This window comes from Oryctolagus cuniculus, chromosome 21 (genome assembly GCF_964237555.1).
Source record: "Oryctolagus cuniculus chromosome 21, mOryCun1.1, whole genome shotgun sequence".
Lineage (NCBI taxonomy): Eukaryota > Metazoa > Chordata > Mammalia > Lagomorpha > Leporidae > Oryctolagus > Oryctolagus cuniculus.
In genome coordinates, this window is record NC_091452.1 from 24,567,369 (window position 1) to 24,581,300 (window position 13,932).

Sequence of the window (13,932 nt, forward strand, 5' to 3'; positions counted from 1 at the left end):
CTCTGTGGTTCTCAGCTCTCTCACTTTAAAAAATAAGAGTTAAGTAACAGATGTAGAAAACATCCTTAAGGAAATATTTGAGAATCTTGCATCCTTTGGTTCTCAGATGGCTGCGATGGCTGGGGCTGGATCAGGCCTGTGGTACGAGTCTAAACACTTGGGCCGTCTTCCACTGCTTTCCCAAGCCATTAACAGGGAGCTAGATCACAAGTAGAGCAGCCGGGACGCAAATTGGGACCCACAGGAGATGCCGAGGCAGCCCCTTATTATTCTGTATATCCTTCAAGCCCTGATTGCTTCTAAACTCATCTAATGCCTGCCAGACATTGTTTCTGGGGCTGTGGCACAGCAAGTAAAGCTGCAGCCTACAGTGCCACACCCTACTTGAGTGGCAGTTTGAGTCCCAGCTGCTCCACTTGTGAACCAGCTCCCTGCTAACGCAGCAGAGGATGGTCCAAGTGCTTAGACCATCCACATGGGAGGCCTGGATGAAACTCTTGGCTTTGGCCTGGCCTAGTCCTGACTGTGGTGGCCATTTGGGGAGAGAACCAGCAGATGAAAGATCTCTCTACCTCTGCTTCTCCCTTCTCTGTAACTCTTTCAAATAAATAAATCTTTAAAAAGTCATTTCCTCTCTGCCCTTACCGTCCAGGTTTCCTGGTGGGTCACATTCTTCTTCCTCTTTTACCTCTGTTCACCTCTTCCTGCAGTCCAGTGTACAGCTGAATAGCTTTGCTCAACCCTGTACAGCTGGCAACACTCTTCCTTCCAGCTAGTCACTGATGACAGCTCTGCCCTTTGCCTGCTGCTACATTTGTTCATTTTTGTCCCACCAGTTTCTAGTCTGAAAGGAGGGTCGTAAAGAGCTGAGGAACAAGGTGGAACACGAGGAGCCAGGTAACACGGCTTGCGGGCTGGGAGGGTTCCTCTGTAAAAATCAATCAACGTGGCTGCACAGGAATATTCTGTTCCGTGACTCCCGGGTAGCAGATGGTTTCCTCGAGGCGCGTTTAATCTTGGAAAGGTGCGCGCACTGCAGCTATCCTGGTTATTAGCTCAAGGCTGCCTCTACGGCCAGCGCAGCCTCAGCTCATCTGTTCTGGTCATAGCTGCTTCTCCCTGAATCCAGAGTTCAGGTCAGCGAGTTTTCAGGAAATGTAACTAGAGATCATTTCCCCCATGACATCCAGGGTAGAAATAAACACGACACTGCATTGGCTTCATCCACACACTGGGCATATGCAACTTTAATCAACCAAAAGAAAAAAAGTCCCAAATGTACAAGTGAAAAAAATCCAAACTGTTGACACAGGCTTAACTAATATCAGCTACTTTTATGTACAGCTGTATAAGTTCAAAAAAGCTATCCTATATGTATATACAAAAGTTGTTTATACACAGGTCTGTACATAAGGGTCTATACATTTATTTCCTCAGAACCCTTAGGTGCCACCTCTTGGTGAAGACACCAACACTTCATTCACATATCTTACAAAAAAGAAAGACTGTTTCCAGGAATGACAACACTGTGCCTCCTGTGTTCAGACCATGTAGGCCCCACTCAATTGGTTAAGATCCTTCTGTCATAATGCAGACATGGGGTGCGTGCCCCCTTCCCCCCAAAACAGCTTTGCACAAAGTGCTCCAAAGTAAAAAAAAAAAAAAAAGCCCATAAACCCACCCAAGATGAGGAAGCAGAGTCCTGACTGGGTGCGGCCCTGGGTGCTGCTCACTGGCGGTACTCCAACTCGTCCACACTGATGACCTTGGCAGGCATGGAGGGCAGGGGCTGCTGGAGCACATCTGACCCAAACCACTTGGCAAGGCCCACGGGGGAGCTGCTCCGCTGGCTGGGGCGGTGCTCCAGCTGGGAGTGCACGTGGGGCAGGCCTGGGCGGCTGGGCGCGTTCTGAGGGGGCGTCTGGACGCTGACAGCTGCCGCCTGGGAACCAGAGCCTGGAGGGTGCAGAACTGTGGAGAGAAGGCAGGGCATCACCGAGCAGGAGGGGAAGGCATTCTCAGGCTCTTGCCTCCCTCAAGCCCTGTCCATACAAGGCCAAACCCCAGTCTGCACCAGATGACTTACTCTAGGAACTTCAGACAACTCCTTTCCAGAATGCCAACAACTCCCGAAGACAGTACCTGGGACAGCTATTCAGAAACCCGCCACAGCACCGAAGTACCAGCCTCCACCCTGGGGCCGCCCTCTGCTGGCCTCTCGGAAGGAGGCTCAGCCTTGTCTCCTAAGAGACCTGTGTCCCCCACACCATCAAGGCTGGTTCACTCCACTCTGCTCCCTCCCTCACCTTCAGCTTGTCAGGTCAAGTTAAAGAAATGTGTCAATTTGCTTCCTCCACTGCAAACTGGTCCTAAATGCTTGAAGCCTACTCAGCCATCCTCCTGAGCTCATATGACCTAGACCTGCACCTACCTGAGCGCTGTAGCTGCTGCTGCATCATTGCCAGATGCAAAGGTGTCCCAGGACGAGGGTTTAGGAGAGGGTGACTAGCAGCAGGCAGAGGGTAAAAGGGCTGACCCAGAATTGGGCCAGATAATCCCTGTAAATGAGTCAGGTCCATCCCAGGAGGAAGCACACCTGTTGGGCAGGAAGATAAGACTACTGAGCAGCAGTCTAAGTTTCTTGAAAACTTCAATCTTGACTGGAGTGAAATGGTGGAGGGGACCCACTGCCCGCCCGTCAGAAAGCTGTCCCAGTTCCCCTTCCCGTGGCACAGCACTTCATCATGCTGACACCCAGGACCGGTCAGAAACTCACCAGCTTGCAGCAGGTTTGGGAGATGCTGTGGATGGACTCCTTGGGCCAGCATCCTCTGAACCAGCCCCGGGTGAAGCTGGTGAGCAGGCCGGACAATAGGGACGTGGGGAACGAGGGGAACTTGGTGGACGGGGCGGAGGAAAGGTGTTCCTGGAACTGGGGACGCCAAGGTGGGCGTTTTCCTCCCAGTTGCTTTAGGGCGGTAATCTTGTTCTTTGGTGTAATTTCGGCTGGTGGTCTGGGACAGTGGTGTGGAACACGAAGACCGCTGTAACGCTGACAGTTTGGGATTTGTAGTGGGCGAGGAGTCCCGATCAGCACTGGGTAGAGAGTTAGACGACAGGAGGTTTTCTGTAAGGATCCAGACAGGAAAGTTCAGTATTGGCAAACCTTCCAAAACACTTTGGCCTCACAATGGTCCAATAAACTCAATTCCTGAAAAAGCTCACAGTGATTGCTCGTTCCCATCAGTACATCATGAGGACTGTGGCAGGGACCATCACTGGCCTTGCAAACGGGTCAGGGTCACAAGGGCAGTTACCGACAGAGCTGGGACTACTCAATCCCTAGTCCTCTGTTCTCCCAACTTCTTGCTGGAGCAGAGGAATTTGACAAACCCAAGGCTGAAGCATTACAAGTGACAGCTCTTATAGAGCCCATGTCCATCAGTCACCCTAGCCCAGGAAGGACGGGAAAGCGAGGGGTCTGGCATTGTCAGTCCTGCTCTGCCCAAACGGCTGTGGCCCGAGTCTGTATGGGTGCTAGTCTCATCTGCTCAGCTATTTGGGTTTAATGTGCTTTTTAGCCTAAAGGGAAAAAAGAATCAAGTGTAAAATTACCGTCACTACAGAAAGCTTAAACAGCAACTATGACAGACTGAACTGCCTCACGATGACCAACAAGATTTCCTTCCCCCAAGAAGCCTTCTGAAGCCCGGCCAAAAGCTCTGGGACCAATGCCCTGTACCTGGGTAAACCCTAACCTGTCACTCACCCCTTCCTTCACAGTCCTGACTGGGCAGCTCCTACAGGCCCCCCAGGGTTTTCTATACCCTTCTAGAAGGCTTGCCTGAACCTCCTGTATGTATCACCCAGCTCCACAGACTGAAGAGAACCTTCCAGAAGTCCAGTCAGGGCACACTGTGTTAATTTGCCAGGCAACAAGGCTAAAACGAAGCTCATTCTTCTGGTCTGACACTAGCAGTGACACCACTCAGGGCGGGAAGACGTGCGAGCAGCCAAGTGCCTGAGCCGGTCCAGCCCTCTCCCTGACAGAACCGTGGTGCAGAGCAGCTGGGGTCTGGCCCAGGCTCGCACTTCCTGGAGCGGTACCTTCACTGGCCTTCTGCGCATCCTCTTTACTCTCACTCCCAGCGGCTTTCCCGGCTGCTGGCTCCTCCTTGGTCTTCTCTTTGCTCTCGTACATCTTACGGATCACTGAGGTAGGGGTGAAGGAAGGAGAGAGCTGCAGAGAGAAACAGGTGGCGTGAGCACAGGCACTACGCGCCCTTCCCTGCTGGTGAGCTCAGCACGGTCACGTGGCTGGCTCTCCCGTTCTGTGCTGCAGATGGAGGAGGAAAAGCAACATAGCAGGGCAAACAGGCAGTGTCCCAAGGACGTTAATCCTTGCTCACAAGTCACTTTCATTAAACTTATCTGGTGAAGCATTAAGGCTTTTTACTGTAGTCTAAATGTTATCTCAAAAAGGAGGAGAGGGAGAGGAGGCGGGGGAAGGGAACATCATTATCTGCAGTCACACCGACTCTGAAAGGACAAAGGGGAAAAAGCCCCCTAGATTGAGCTTTACCAGGAAGGAGAGCTCTAGCTTCCTGGTCCTGTCCATGCAGGCCCGGGATTAGGCGGGGAGGGCAGCCGGGAGCAGCCCCCTGCCATCGGGAAGGGCCGCTTCAGACACAACCTCGGGACCTGAATTACTCCTGCTCCCAATGTCCCCCTGTTCTTTTCTCAGCTACCAGAAAATTCACAGGTCCCTTGAGTCTGCTTGGCTGTTACGATTCACTTGGTCGTCGTTCTCATCTCTGCACCGTTCACTTCCAGTTTGATGTTGGGTGCAGGACAGTGTTTACCAGACCAGACCCTCTTCTAAGGGAGGACAGAGACCTACATGGAGTCCTGCAGCGCACAGCATCTTCTTTCCTCTGCCAGCGGGGACCAGATGTCTGGTAAAAGGCCTGCAGGGAGTGAAGTGTTCTAGAACAGACCTGGGCCAACTCCTGTCACGTGGAGACTGGAATAGGAATTCCTTGGCGTGACCCACGGTGCCTGCGCCCAGGACCCTCGCCTTGCTTCTCCTGCCTCCCACGGCAGCTGCTGAGCACCCTGTGTGCTAGGGCCCAGGCTTGTCTGTGCACTGGCACACACTTTCCTCATCACATGGGCCTCCCCAGAATGCTGACAAGACCTAGGAGATAGGTGGCTATCAAAGTACATGAGGGTCTTCAAAAAGTTCATGGTGAGCGTGCAGCAAGAAACATTGCACGCTGAACCTTTGTTTTTGCACCAAAGTAAACTTGTTTTTTAAAAGACAGTTTCTTCCTTTATTGGAGAGAAGGAGAGCGTTCCCATCTGCTGCTTTCCTCCCCAAATGCCTGTGGCAGCCAGGGCTCGGTCTGCAGGTAGGAACTCCGACCCAGGTCTCCCACAGGGATGGCGGGAACCCAGTATCTCGAGCCATCCTTGCTGCCTCCCAGGGTCTATGTTAGCGGGAAGCCGGAGCCCAGAGCCCGAGGCAGGAACTGAATCCTGACACTCCAGTGTAGGACGCGAATGTCTTAACTGGAGTCAGAATCCAGTCAGCTAGATGCCTGCCCTTATCCTTTGGATTTTATTTTTCATAAACTTTCTGAAGAACCCTCAGATCACATTAGGATTTCTGTGGAAGGCACTGACGGGCACTTAGAGCCATGCACTAGGGTGACACAGGCACAGCCCAGGAGGGAGCAGCTGGGCAGTCATTCCCAGTCACTGAAGGTCACTGACCATGCTTGTGATGGAGGCAGAAGGCGCGGGGGAAGAGGAATTCCCTCGGTGCACGGGTGCTGGTGACTTGGTCACTCGCTGCTGCCTGTGAACAAACAGTTATCACTGTGAGCCCCAAGTCACTCCAACCCCAAGCCTTAGACCCACATAGTATTCAAGACTGGCTTGCTTAGAGATTTGACTTCCTCTCTCCCTTGTCCAATTTCCCTAAGCATTTACGAAGTGTCTAACATATGCAGAAGCACAGACTAAGTTCTGAGGGCAGAGTGGAGGCTAACGAGGCATGGCCTGTTTTTCACGAGTGGTCAGTACTGGGTGGGGGGGTGGCAGCCTAGGGCAAACCATGGCACAGAGGTCAAGTTCCAACAGGCATGCTGGGAAAATGGCCGGGTAGAGGAATGACAGGATAGTCCAGGGACTCTGGGGAAGCTTCACAGGGAAGCAGCTCCATTACACTGGGTATAACCAGGGAGAAGCCAACGGTTCAGGCAGATGACTAGGTAAGGGACTCGGGGTGGCAGTTATCTGGGGCTGCATACGGTTTCTCTGCAGACTACAGCAGTGAGGTAGGCTAGGGACGGTCTTTCTAAGGTCTGGCAGTGCTTTAGAGGACAGGGAACACTAATTAGCAAAGTATCCGGCTCAGAACTGGTGCTCCATGATAAACCGGTTCAAATCAGAGAACCAAGAGTATCCGGTATTTCTGGACCCAGGTCTGCAGCACGCCCTGCTACCTGGTCCACAGGCAAGTCTGATCTGAGGCCTCCCAAATACATGTAGAAGAACAGACTTCTCTCCCCAGCCACTCTACTGGTTCTTAAGGTGGCAAGAAAACAGGAAATAATGTTGACAGAAATAAATAGGCTGAGAAGAGAAAAAAGTGTCTGAGTTTGCTGGCTAATGAAAGTTTTGCTGAATTTCAGCTACATCAAACCTTGTGCCACAAAGAGTAAAATCCAAGTATAATCAATGTTTCTGAAATTCTGAGACTCCTAAAGCCGCGGTGTTTCTCCAGCTAGTCCGGCATACAGCGTGAGCAGTCGGCTCAGCGCATTCCCAGCCACAGAGGCCAGCTGCTTGTCTGGGAGTCCCAGGTGAGTGTAAACACACCTGAGCACCTACTACGTGCTAGAAGTAGTCTGGGGTGGGGGTTATAGCAGTGAACAGCAACAGAACAGAAATCGCCCTGAATTCTTGTATTCAAGGCAGATGGCAGGGAGCTAGGCAGAAAATAAAAACTACAAAGGTAGTTAAAAATTCAAAGATGGGGGGAGTGCTGGCAAAGTTCTCCCTTGGGAGGCCTGCACCCTGCATCCCATATGGGAGTGTGGGCTCGAGTCCTGACTACTCCCCACTTCTAATCCAGCTTCCTGCTAATGTGCCCACGCACTTGGGTTCCTATCGTTCATATGGGAGATGGAGCTCCCGGCTCCTGGCTCTGGCCTGGCCCAGCCCTGGCTCTTGAGGGCATCTGGGGAGGGAACCAGCAGATGCAAGAGCTCGCCGTCTCTTCTCTCCTCTCCGTGTCATTCTTCTTTTGAAATAAATAAGTACATCTTAGAAATTCATGGACAGCTAATTAAAAGTTTATTTTTAATGCTGCAAAAATGGAAAAGTATGAAATCCTAAAACATTTCATGGAAAATGCGTATCCCAAATAAGCATTTTGTGCATGGACTCAATACTATTTTGCACCCAAATGAACTTATCTTTTAATTACATTTTCTATGAATTTTTTATTCAAAATTAAGTTTCTGTATTAGTAAAATGCAGTTATTTACTACCATCTACCTTACAGGGCTAATGAAATAAAATAAAAAATTTCATGTCAAAAATGCCTTGAGGGGGCAGCGCTGTGGCATAGTGGATAAAGCTGCTGCCTGTAGCGCTGGCATCCCACATGGTGCCTGTTTGAGTCCCAGCTGCTCCACTTCTGATCCAGCTCCCTACTATGGTCTGGGAAAGCAGCAGAGGATGGCCTAAGTCCTTGGGCCCCTGCAGCCATGAGGGAGACCTGGATGAAGCTCCTGGCTCCTGGCTTCAGATTGGTACAGCTCTGGCCGTGGCAGCCATTTGGGGAGTGAACCAGTGGATGGAAGACTTCTCTGTCTCTGCCTAACTCTGCCTTTCAAATAAATAAATCTTTAAAAAAAAAAAAAAAAAAAAAAAGGATGCTTTGAATGCCACACCTCGTGTCAGTGAGCAGACTTCTTGATGCTATGGGAGAAAGCAGGCCAGTCCTGAGCTCAGGTAGGCCGAGGAGCACTGTTGACAGGATGTGCTTATGCCAGTGTCTTCGGAAGGTTCCTTGAGAACCAGTGGAAGCAAGGCACTGAGGCACTGGCAGGAATTTTAAGAATTACAACAAAGCGCAAATACCTCTTCATTACTGAGTATTATATGGTTAGTGCTAAACTGCTGTTCAGGGATGCACATTTTGTTGACAGAAACTCAGGTAAGGCAGTCAAAGACTGGGCAGCAGCCACTGTGGAAGGGAAAAGGGGCACTGGCCCAGGCTCACACAGGCCTTTTGGGTAAGCAATAGGGGTTCTCCCTGTCACAAGGTCCCCACAGGTTCTATGCAATTCTCACTACCTGTATTATTTTCCAAAAAAGAACCACGTGGCTCCCTAGTTGGCTTTCGTCTACCCCTAGGTTCACTTCATTTCACACTGGTCGTACCTGGGAGAGGGAGGGGCCTGAAGCCATGAACTACCTGTAAGCAGCTCTGAGCCCTGTGCTGGTTACACCTGTAGAAATAAATCCTTTAACTGGCAGGAACACTTTAAAACTTAAAATACATTTACTCTTAACAATGCTGTAAGGCAAAGTAGGTAGGCAGTAAGCTGCCTTCCACATGACTAACCAGCAGAATGGAATTTGGAGAAAAATATAAAGAGTACACAGGAAAACCACACAGGATGAACGCCCTATGCCCCCTGCAGAATTCAGTTTTCTGACTTCCTTGGCTGGCAGGACTGGGACAGTGGGATGGAGTCCCCACCGCGTACTGGGCAGTGCCATCAGCATGTGCAGCAGTTACACTGTGGGGACTGACTTGCTCATCTCAGGAAACTGGACTCTCACATGAGCAGGATCATTTACCTGTTTCTGAATCCATCTCTGGTTCTGTCCACCTGTGGCTTGCCAAGACCAGGCTGGTAGAAGCTTGCAGCCTGCACTGCAAGGTCGTGAGGCAGGGCCAGCCCCTCCAGGGCAGACTGCTGCAACTCCAGCTGGCTCATCTGCGGACCAAGGGCAGCGAAGCACGAGTCAGGGCTCTGCCGACACGGCTCCTCGTCCCACTCTCCCCTTCCCTCCCACCACCAGCTCCGTCCTGCAGGCTGCCCGACCGCGGCTGCCGCCTGTGACAGAGCTCAAGTCTCCTTTTCTTTACTCAGCAGTCTCAGGCCTCCACCCCCTCGGCAGAGGCAGGGTGGAGAGCAAGGAAACTGGGTGTGAGGTGGGAAAGCACAGGCTGACCTGGGCCGAGACCGGGCTCGTGGGCTTGCGTGTGCCTTGGAATGGGTCTCCAAGTAGCGGCTGTGGTCCCGGCGTGAAAGCTGTTGGGAAAGTGAGGGCACAGTGTCAGGAGGCACACGCCGCGAGGCAGAGGCACTGCCACGAACCCAAGCTGCTCTTCCTCAGGAAGCACCGACTCCCGGGCAGACGGCAGCCCACTTCCTCCGTGCCCCACAGTGGGCTGGGGGCGTCCCCGGGCAGACAGCAGCCCACTTCCTCTGTGCCCCACAGTGGGCTGGGGGCGTCCATCAGAGCATTTAAAGGCATGAATTTCTGGCACAGCCACCTTCCCCACTACGCTGTCAGCTCTGTCCCTTTCAGGGCCACGCCCAGCCCTGGGAGAGAACCTTCCTGCCCAGCAACGTTACTAAGCCACTGTTACTAAGCCAGCAGGTACCCCAGCAGAGCCCAGCGCTCTGAAGGCCACGTCCTTTTCACGGCATCTCTGTGGGCAGACGGCTCTGTGGCCCTGCGCAGGGCCACACTGGCCAGCAGCCTACAGTGGTCCCCCAGGACCACAGACACCCAAGATCCCGGCACACACTGCTGGGCCAGCTCTCCGCAAGTGCTGCTTTCAGTCACAGCCTCACAACCGACAGCAACTTCAGCAGCCTGGAGAGGGTGGCCCCTCTCTGCCGTCTGAGTCAAGAGGAGGCTCATTCACTCTCTGGACTCTCCCTAAATAAGGAAGCAGACTGACGACCTGCAATCCATTAGATTAATTATAAGGCAAAAAAAAGAAATATGAACATACTCACCTAGAAGGCAGCTGGGTAACCACGCCCACCCCCTCTCCCCACCCCAGAGGAGCTAACAAATACACTTCTTAGCTCTTAAGGATGTGCATGGAAGATGGCTAGGGCGCCGAGGGCGGGGGCGCCGGTCAGGTCAGGACACTCACCAATCGGTGACGGTATTCTTGGGCGAAGGTAGTCTGCTGAGGCTGCTCGAGTTTGAAACACCTGTGACAAGGGGGGAGACGGTGCCCTCTGGCCCAGGATCGATGTCGTAGGCTCCAAGCTTCCCATGAGGCCACTCAGAAGATTGGAAGACGCAGGTCTCTGAACGGGCTGACCCAGAAGTTCCTAGAGGCAGAGAAGTCAGACCCTTGTGAATAACCTCCGGGTATGGACCAGCGTTTGGGAGGCACGTGATGGGTCCCTCATGCTCCACTGAAGGACTCGGCACGTGTACATGCAGCTCATTTCTGAATGCTCAGCTGGCAACATCTCTGTCCATTAGTGCTGTCAACACAGCTCGGACACTTCCAAGTTCCACAGAACTTGCAAACCGGAAATCAAGGGCTTATTCTGCCATCTCTTTTTGCCAGCCCACTTCCTCCCTGAGAGTGACAGCAATACAGAGCTAGGTCAGGCAGCAAGGTCACACCATTGACTGCCAGGCAACAGGGCTCATGCTCTGCGGCCCAGGGCTGCACGGCTACACAAAGCCAGTTCGGATGCCGACTGTCCAGGACGCCCAGGCCTCAGCGTAAGATTGGAAAGTACCTGCAGGATGTTCTTAGGGGCAGGCTGGCCTGGGATCTCAGCAGGGGACATCAAATGGCTGTCAAGGTTTCGCTAAAAAAGTCAAAGGAAAACTGGTTTTAACCTTAACACATGTTATGGATTAACTGGGGACCACAAGAAAGCATAAAACACTCCGTAAGGAGCGGACATTTAAGAGCAGAATGATGTTCACGTCACAGAAGACTAACTGAGACCAACTGTTCTACTCTGTCATCACCCGGGTCCAGAGATCTGGGAGGGAGTGGACATGCAAAGTCTGCTCAGAGACCCTCCCTGCACTAACCTCCAGCCCACTGTTCCTAACACGGAGACCTAAGGATGAGAAAAAACAGTGAAATCGAAGCACACGCAGTAAAAGCCTCAAAATATTTTCATAACTTGGATTTTAAATTTTTGAGAGACCCTTACTACTCTATCTTTAATAGGAATTATTCACCACATACGGTGAATAAGCAGTAAGCAGGTGGAGTTTGGCCAAGTGGTTAAGAGCTCACAGCCTGTGTCAGAGGGCCTGGGTGCGATACCAGCTCCTGACTTCAGCTTCCTGCTAACGCAGACCCTGGAAAGCATCTGTGATGGCTCAAGGAGCTGAGTTCTTGGAGACCTGAATTCAGATTCTGCCTAGCCCCAGTCACTGCAGGCACTTATGCAGTGAACTGCCAAACAGCAGTTCTCTGCCTCTCAAATAATTCAATTTTTTAAGGAAAAAACCTAGGGGCTGGCGCTGTGGCACAGGGGGTTAAGCTGCCACCTTTGAGGCCAGCATCCCGTCTGAGTGCTGGTTTGAGTCCTGGCTGCTCCGCTATGGATCCAGCTCCCTGCTGATGCACCTGTGAAAGCAGTAGCAGGTGGCCCAAGTGCTTGGGTCCCTGCCACATGGGAGATCCCGATGGCGCTCCTGGCTCCCAGCTCAGCCCTGGCCACTGCAACCATCTGGGGAGTAAACCAGGAGATGGAAGGTTTTTCCTCTGCTTTTCAAATAAATCAATCTTAAAAACAGAAACAGAAAACCTAATTAACACAGAAGTTTGGTCACATTGTTGTATCTCAGAGTTTCATCTTTCAGGAAATTTAGGACATTTTTAAGCAAGTTGTTTTAAAATGGGTCTCATGGGACAAAATTCAAACTCTCCAACCTATTGTCACTTCACTGAAGCAGAATTCTACACACCCACCCTGCCACTAGATGACGCTGTCAAGCCCACAGCAGCTTCCCAGGGTGTGACAGTCTGAAGTGTGTCAGCTTCCCAGGGTGTGTCAGTTCTGGGACTGAGACTAAATGCACGATTTTAATGGGCAATCTCCGCAAGAATCATTTAATTCCACCCAACAAAAACAAATGGGCAACTTTATACCATATAGCTTTCTATATTTGGAAGATGGTCTGATAATTCAATTTAAAATGGAGTTTAGATTGAACCAACATATCTATTGGGGGATGCTACTGCATGACTAAGCCTAAATGGGTGGAGGTGGATGAGAAACAATGTACACAGAAATACTAATCAAGGACACTGTTTTCAGATACTGATTTATGACTTCACATGCAAACTGAATGGTATTGTGGGATAACACCTGGTGTGCTTACTTCCATAGTTACCTAGGTTAGGCTGAGTTTCTATTAGTCTTTCCTCAGTCACTTGGGTTTTATCTTTCATTCCTCTAAGCAGGAGTTTGAGGCTCCTTCCCTCAGCTGAAAGCGGATCTACTTTTAGAGCACTGAATCCCCAACAACCAATTCCCCTTACGATTCCGGGGCAGCTGTGTTAATGCTCTAGGAGCCTATCTGGGACAAAACGCTCAAGCTCCTGAATTCTCCTGCCTGTTTCTTCAGCCACTCTTAGTTGAAGCAGCCGCTAAATGCAAGATCTGACCCACCCGACTGCAGTGGGCACCCGTCACCAAGACACGAAGGCACTAACAAACACAGGACGGTTTTCACTCTTCCCACCTGGTCCCCATTTGAAAACATCTGTACCTAGTAATTCTCTGTATAGAAATAACTAAAGCAGCATACAAGAAAATCCCTTTGTAACTGCTGGCCACATACAAAGAACTAGCAGTCTATCTGAGATACCTTTCAGAGGTAGAGGGTCAGCCCAAGGCCAGGAATAATGGGACCTCTAACACAGCAGGTTGAACTTCCTATCACTAAGTGGTGCACAGATAAGGAATGCTAAAACTCAGCTGTCTTCTCTTGGTACAAGCATAATGTACGGCCCTGTGATGCTGGCACCCTGTATGAGTGCCAGTTTGAGTCCCAGCTGCCCCACTTCTGATCCAGCTCCCTGCTGATGCACCTGGGAAAGCAGAAGATGGCCCAAGTAGTTGGGTCCCTGCACCCACATGGCAGACCCAGATGAAGCTCCTGGCTTCACCCTGGCCAGCCCTGGCCATTGCGGCCATTTGGTGACTGAACCAGCAGATGAAGATCTCTGCCTCACTGTCTCTCTGTAACTCTGCCTTTCAAATAAATAAATCAATCATACTAAGGCTAATTTGAAGTTCTCTGGCAAAGAGGTGAAGATAAAAAGGGAAAACCTGGTTCAGTAAATTCTGTAACTTAATAAGTAGAGTAAATCTGCACTTATGCTTTCATTATTCAGAGTTAACTCTGCTTCCCATTACTTTATCTGGACAAGTGACAGCAATATTAACACACCATGGCTAAAAACCACTCTAAAAATTGTTAGGACAATGACCAACATATGCTATACACTTGCATTTACTGAAATGCAGTCACCCTGTAATCTAACTTCATGTCATTTTTTTTTTTTTAAAGATTTACTTATTTATTTGAAAGAGTTACACAGAGAGAGAAGGAGAGACAGAGAGAGAGGTCTTCCATCTGCTGGTACTCACCCCAACTGGCTCCAACAGCCAGAGCTGCGCCAAGCCAGGAGCTTCTTCCAGGTCTCCCACATGGGTGCAGGGGCCCAAGGACTTGGGCCATCTTCTACTGCTTTCCCAGGCCATAGCAGAGCTGGATCGGAATTGGAGTGGCTAGGATCTGAACCGGCACCCATTTGGGATGCTGGCACTGCAGGCAGTGGCTTTACCCGATCCACTACAGCTGGTTCAGACACCAGCCACTCCACTTCCGATC

The 13,932-nt window shown here is 51.0% G+C and overlaps 1 protein-coding gene across 5 annotated transcripts in view; it reads right to left on the reverse strand.

Annotated features, from left to right (window-relative positions):
• Window positions 1-1,214: 1,214 nt before the first annotated feature.
• EIF4ENIF1 (eukaryotic translation initiation factor 4E nuclear import factor 1) overlaps window positions 1,215-13,932 on the reverse strand; it is a 56,366-nt gene continuing 43,648 nt past the window's right edge. For 3 of the 5 annotated variants that reach the window (XM_008272127.4, XM_008272128.4, XM_008272129.4), the window contains exons 11-19: window positions 10,806-10,877; window positions 10,199-10,382; window positions 9,259-9,338; window positions 8,881-9,020; window positions 5,776-5,860; window positions 4,108-4,240; window positions 2,777-3,127; window positions 2,432-2,596; window positions 1,215-1,971 (exon numbers count right to left, since the gene is read on the reverse strand). In XM_008272127.4, coding sequence (XP_008270349.2) covers window positions 1,730-1,971; window positions 2,432-2,596; window positions 2,777-3,127; window positions 4,108-4,240; window positions 5,776-5,860; window positions 8,881-9,020; window positions 9,259-9,338; window positions 10,199-10,382; window positions 10,806-10,877 — 1,452 coding nt within the window. In that variant the 3' untranslated portion in view covers window positions 1,215-1,729. The remainder of the gene's footprint in view (window positions 1,972-2,431; window positions 2,597-2,776; window positions 3,128-4,107; window positions 4,241-5,775; window positions 5,861-8,880; window positions 9,021-9,258; window positions 9,339-10,198; window positions 10,383-10,805; window positions 10,878-13,932) is intronic. The other 2 variants (NM_001171353.1, XM_008272130.4) reach the window with 2 other exon arrangements.